Source organism: Pseudomyrmex gracilis, unplaced genomic scaffold (assembly GCF_002006095.1).
Source record: "Pseudomyrmex gracilis isolate BER0280 unplaced genomic scaffold, ASM200609v1 scaffold_414, whole genome shotgun sequence".
Taxonomy (NCBI): Eukaryota; Metazoa; Arthropoda; class Insecta; order Hymenoptera; family Formicidae; genus Pseudomyrmex; species Pseudomyrmex gracilis.
In genome coordinates, this window is record NW_018020998.1 from 92,677 (window position 1) to 98,726 (window position 6,050).

A 6,050-nucleotide genomic window follows, 5' to 3' on the forward strand; every position below is an offset into this window, starting at 1 on the left:
GAGAGAGAGAGAGAGCGAGAGAGAGAGAGAGAGCTAATAAACATTCGTGATATAAAATGAGAATAATCGTATAATGACTGACTTGTGCAAAGCGCGATGCAAATTTATACGCTATGATAAAATTACTCGTTGTAAAAAAAGCTTACTGAAATAAATATTGGATTCAGTGAACAAATTACGTGTTGATTCGATATTCGATACAACTGTGCGAATGATTGTAATTATGATGAAAGTACAAGTGTAACATTCTCACAGATAGGCAACCAATTAGAAATGATCTTTAACGATAAAAATGGCTGCTGACAATTACGATTGTGTTTGTATGATGTGTGTAAAGTATGTGCGCTTCTCTGGTTAACAGTGCAATTTAATGCGGTTTTAATTTTTTAAATTGTAAAGTAATATTAGATTATTTATTTATAGTAAACATAAATATTATTATTTTCATGCAATCAATTTTGATGATTTTAGTGTATGTGACAAGTGAATACGGAAATTGTTATAAATAAAGACTTCTGCAATCGTTCTTACAGAAGGTGAGACATGTAACAAAAAAAAATTTCTGCATTTTCTCAGTGAAGAATGAAGATATTTCCAGCTTCGATTTATGATTGGAAGAACATATCGGGAAGTTGCATTAGGGCGATCGTGCATCATGCGCACTAAGAGGGTTGAATAATGCGGGAGGGTTAATTCGCGATAACTTGAGGTAGGGCGCGCACGAGCGGTCGACAGGTGTCGCCACGTCGCGATACAGCACACGGCCATTAACCAGCCACTACGGCCGGACTCTGGTCAGGTGATAATAATTCTCACGTGTGTGCCTGTGCGCGCCGCTGTCAAACGACACCGTGACTCCGATTCGCCATGCGCTCGCTGCCACCGCACGCTCTCGCTCCCTATGTAGGTTAAAGACACGCAGTTACGACTGTGATGTTGCGCAACGCGGAACGTTCGAGAAAGCTAGTCGAAACTCTCTTTCTTTTTTCTCTCTGTCTCTCTCCCCCCCCCTCTCTCTCTCTCTATCTACCCCTTTCTCTTCCATCCACCCTCACTTTCTTTTTCTCTCATCGACATAAGTCGTTGCGAACGACGAGAAACAAGAGCGTACGGATAGCCTTCTTGGATTTCTCAACATCAGTCAATTCCACGTGCGAGAGCGATCCGCAGGATGATGCCCCGAGGCGGCAATGTACGCTCCATTCTTGTCGGACGTGCTCAAGTTGCGCGAGCGAGACAGAGAGCGAAGCGTGTGAAGCGAGAAGGAGGTGGTAGTAGTGGTGGTGATGATGGTGGAGGAGAAGGAGGAGGACGAGGAGGAGGACAGCTGGTACAGTCGCGGCCAAAAGCGCGACGCGTGACATAGATTCGATAGCGACGGCGATTTTCACGAAACTCCGTGGATAAAGTACGTAGCGATGTCCACGGCTGGGTGTCGGCCGTCGACCGCGGATTTAACGTAGATGAAAACGCGATGTGGAAATGCGCGGTTATCCCGAGCGAATGCGGTCACTGAACTAGTTCCGTTTCGACCCTGACACTGCCATTGCCCCCGGGGGCGTCGTGCGATTTGTGTCATAGCAGACTCAATATTGCCGCGATTTCCCACAAGCGGGGTTTAGCATTTCTCTTAGAACTTACCCCTTTCGGACGACTCCATCGTCTTTCCGTAGGTAGGTTCTTCGTGCTGCGACTTCGGGCTTCCTGAGTTCAGCTCGTACGCGCAGCGGAGACCTCGCGCTGGCAGGCGCACGTGCAGATAGAGTCCCGCTCGTCGCTCACGTCGGCTAGGTCGGCGCACGGCTCGTGAATTCTCACCACGATATAAACATGGCCGGCCGCGCTCGGCCGCACGGCTCCCTTGCCTTGTCACAATCACGATAGGAGGTCGTTGAACCTTATCGCGAATACGAGACAGCGTCGCGGAAGGGCACCGGCCGTGCTAACTTTTTTCGGGCCTGCGGGGAAAAACGGCAATACACCGTAGCTCCGGTGGGCGCGACCTAAAAATAGATCACGAATTCGGCGGATTGTTTTGACTAATAATGCGCTTCGCAACCTACTCGCTGGTGGCACCACTGCGCGGTAAGGCTCATCGGCGACACCATCCTGGCAGGCGTCCGCGCTTTGCCTTTAAGTCGCTGACGCTGCGCGTCGCGATGGCGCCCTCATCGCTGCTTCACAATCTTACTTTATGACATATACATATATTATACGCATATGTATTTAAGATACACATGCTGTTGTCAAAGCGAAAATTGTGAACGCAAAGATCAAATAATTTATCTCTGTATACAATCCGCATTTATCATGAGCGGAAATGATATAAAACAAACTCTCAGGAAACTAGATTTCCCTTACTGCGCCAGGGAAGCTTTGTGTAGAATCGGTATGAATACAGGTTACCTCGTTAGTAATAGTTTCTTTGTTTTAGTTTCACTGCATTTATGAAAAATGTAACTGAAATAGACACGCCTAATGTGTATTTATTTTTTGATCAAAGTTTACATATGTATACATTATTATTTTTTTTTTTTGGTTGAAGAAATACTGTGCTGCAGACCTGGCAAGCAGGTAGATTTACAAATGGACCTGATATCGGAATTTATATTTGGGGAGATAGAAAGGCGAAAGAAACGTAACATGACTACAGCAATACAGGAGCTGCAATTGATAGAGATTATGAGTGACTTTTTTCAAAGTCCAGGTGGTGTTCCTGCAGTTCGCAATGCACTCTTTTTGTCACTCTTTCCAGCAGATAGTTCAAAACATAAGATTTTAGGTAATTTGGTATCTCTAGCAATAGTTACACAAAACAAAGCAGTCCTGAACGCAGCTGGCATCTGGATGCAGCAATTGAGTTCTATCTCGTTGCAAAGTATTGGATTGGCAAGGCATGTACTCAATGATTATTTTGTTCTTACTCCACAATCCATTGACAAACTGAAGCAGGTGTCTATATTTGCACCACATTTTACTGCCAACTTACTAACGGCAATAGGTGAAGTTTATGAAGATAAAGATCCCCCTACTAAACTGCTTAGATTGATAGGTGAATGGATCGATGAGAATCCAAGTTTACTACTGAGTCCTTTGACAGACAATCCAGCATTACCTAGCGGTGGCATCCCAATGACACCGATAACACCAATAGCCGGTTTGTTTAGGTATTTCTGTATCATAATTATTTATAAAAAAAATACAAATAAGTAAAATCTCTATCAAATTATTATTTTTTTTTTGTGTATATTATTACAGATGGTGTATATTAAGTCCTCTGCGTGATACAGAGAACACAGAGAATTACGAAGAATTACGAAAATTTTATTCAAAAGTTCAGCAGTTGCTCATGGATTCTGTATTATGTTTAAGTAACAGCAGTACTAACAAACATGCAATATCAGCACAGCATTTAGCTTCTATTACTCGGTTATTAACAACAAACCTACAAAATCGTCCAAATATAGATACAGCATCGCGCGACTTGGCGCTGGAGCGATTTGCACAAGCCATCAATGCAGCCATGTCTACAAACTGTATTTATGGAAATAAACGTATGTATACATATGTATAAAAATAGTATCGCATAAAATACATAAAATTTGTGACATATAAATATGTATTTATTTGTTACAGAGGAATTGCTGCTGCTCTTACAACCATTGTCATATCAACACTTTTTGATAGAATGGACTTTACAAACATACGGAACAAAAGCAGCTTAAGAAGATGCTTTATGTGACAATAGTCTATTAATTATCTTGGATAATAAACATTTGTACATAAAAACTGTTATCATGCAAAATGTAAATGTGTATAAATATTTGTTTTTATAATTGATATAAATTTAATAAATATTTAATAAATTTGATTTTTTAGTTTTGTGATTACTTATATACTTATAGCGTTTGCCACTTTTTATTACATATTTTATCAAAATTTACACATTTTTATAACTTATTAATATAAAAACATTTTAAAATGGCTTAAATGTTCGTTTTACTTTTAATTCTTGTAATCTCTTTTTGTCCTGTTCAAACTTCTTTCGCAACTCTGCTAGATCTAGAGAACAAAAAACAACATTTGTATTGCTACGTAAGAAAGAGTCGCAATTTGTAGTTTTATACTTACTTTGCTTCTTTGATTCGCGAACTTGGAAAGTATAGAAATTAAGTAACTGGTTCTTTTTCTTTCGTTGTTCCTCTTTTTGTTGTACTTTGCCAATAGTAGATTCTTTTCTGGAAGGTGCAAATTGCCCTCTCTTCTTTCCACCTGTTACAGTAATCCAACCTTCTTCATCTTCTTCTGTAGTTTTCTCTTTTGCAATACGTTCCTCTATTTGCTTGTCATAAACAGACATATACTCATCTATTTCTTGTTTTAATGTTTTCTCATTGTAAATGGAATCATTATATTCTTTACACCATTCTATTTAAAAAAAATAAAGATTAAAAATATAAATTACAATAAAGAGAATTTATAAAAAAAATTTGTAACTTACTTTTTATTCCTGTAAGACACAGATTTTTATCATTATTCAATGTAATTATACTTGTATTTGAAAGTTCTAGTGCTTTATTTAAAGAAGATTCCTTCTCAAAAACAATATATGCAGTCTTGAATCCCTTTGTGTTCGCAAATGTAACAAAATGTACTTGTCCACAAAGTTCAGTAAATGCATTTTTCAAACTATCATTGGTTGCATATGGTGGCACATTTAACAAAAAGAGAGTTTTATGCCTAGGATATTCAGGCTGTTGATTTCTTATAGAGTGCTCTTTGAAAAATAACTGATGCTTGTCCGAGCTGTCTTCGTCAAAACGAATCCATAGCACTGTGGTTGAAAATAAAGTTTATTTGTAATTCAGAATATATGTACACAGTGCGTCACTGAATCGCGGAATAGTTGCGGGGATCGGAGGGCAAGCGGGCCGTACGATTCGTACGGCGCTTGTTGGCGAGCAACCGCCCCGCTTGCTCTCCGATACCACGTCTATTCCGCGATTCAATGACGCGCTGTGTACGTGCTTTTTTAACATATACACAACAATAATTGCTTACTTTTGAAATCTTTCGATTTGTCCTTGGGCGTTTTCATTTCTAAATTCTAATATTTTTACTTCACAGTGAAGCACTATGTTACACAGTATACATAAACTAAGCTAAAACATCATAGCTAAAACCGTTATATACATACGTGTTTATAACACAAATTAGGTTATATTAAGCTAGGTTAGATTAAATTAAGTTCTTTTTAAAGCCTCTTGCACAATAGAAGAAATTTTTTTTTTTTTTTTATTAGAGAATAAAGGTACATGCCACAAGTGCTCGCTTAAAGGGAGTCTACAATGGAGAGTTGTAGGCCGTAATAGTAAGAAATTGACCAATCCCAGACAAAGTACAGAAGAATACTCGATTGTGATTTGTCAATTTCTTACTGTTACGGCCTACAACTCTCTATTGTAGACGGCTCTTAAAGAGTCGTTTACAATGGAGAGTTTTAGACCGTAACAGTAAGAAATTGACAAATCACAATCGATTATTCTTCTGTACATTGTCTGTGATTGGTCAATTTCTTACTATTACGGCCTACAACTCTCCATTGTAGGCTGTGTTCCAAAATTCACTGCCAGCGCTAAAGATCTATAGTTTACGTCACATATATTATACAATGTTAGCACTGGCAGCGTGCTGGCAGCAATTCTAGAACACAGCTGTAGACGGCTCTTAAAGGCCATCACACACAAAATTACTTACGATCGTAAGACGTAGCCGTAAGGAAATTGACCAATCAGAATGTATCCTATAATTACGATCAAACAATGCGATATTCAATATCAAATAAAATTATCGATACCTTTTTGATATTATCAATAACAGAATATCGATATTAAAATATCGAATATCAAAAGAATTATATCGATATTGTCGATATATCGATATCATGTGCTCATCCCTACCACCAACCAGAGATGCCAGTTTGCGGACGCTAGCAACATGCAACAGCAAGTGGAGGGGATACGCAAAAAGGCGAACAGCCGTGTACGTGT

The 6,050-nt window shown here is 39.1% G+C and overlaps 3 protein-coding genes across 4 annotated transcripts in view; 1 reads left to right on the forward strand and 2 right to left on the reverse strand.

Annotated features, from left to right (window-relative positions):
* The window catches only part of LOC109860574 (retinoic acid receptor RXR), an 81,596-nt gene extending 79,830 nt beyond the window's left edge, over window positions 1-1,766 (reverse strand). The window contains exon 1 of the mRNA XM_020439776.1: window positions 1,642-1,766. Within this exon, the coding sequence (XP_020295365.1) occupies window positions 1,642-1,660 (19 nt within the window). The 5' untranslated portion in view covers window positions 1,661-1,766. The remainder of the gene's footprint in view (window positions 1-1,641) is intronic.
* Window positions 1,767-2,197: 431 nt separating this feature from the next.
* On the forward strand, window positions 2,198-3,840 carry LOC109860572 (uncharacterized protein C7orf26 homolog). Of its 2 annotated transcripts, none has more exons than XM_020439753.1 (4): window positions 2,198-2,409; window positions 2,546-3,167; window positions 3,259-3,554; window positions 3,637-3,840. In XM_020439753.1, exons 2-4 carry the CDS (start codon window positions 2,587-2,589, stop codon window positions 3,723-3,725), a joined length of 966 nt encoding a protein of 321 aa, XP_020295342.1. In that variant the 5' UTR covers window positions 2,198-2,409; window positions 2,546-2,586; the 3' UTR covers window positions 3,726-3,840. The 2 variants fall into 2 exon arrangements, with proteins under 2 accessions (XP_020295342.1, XP_020295341.1); XM_020439752.1 differs by having other exon boundaries at window positions 2,198-2,389.
* Window positions 3,841-3,936: 96 nt separating this feature from the next.
* LOC109860573 (ribosomal RNA-processing protein 7 homolog A) lies at window positions 3,937-5,266 on the reverse strand. Its single transcript, XM_020439754.1, has 4 exons — window positions 5,062-5,266; window positions 4,502-4,834; window positions 4,132-4,428; window positions 3,937-4,062 (listed from the first exon to the last, which is right to left on the reverse strand). The coding sequence occupies exons 1-4, from the start codon at window positions 5,096-5,098 to the stop codon at window positions 3,977-3,979; spliced, it is 753 nt and encodes a 250-aa protein (XP_020295343.1). The 5' UTR covers window positions 5,099-5,266; the 3' UTR covers window positions 3,937-3,976.
* Window positions 5,267-6,050: the final 784 nt, after the last annotated feature.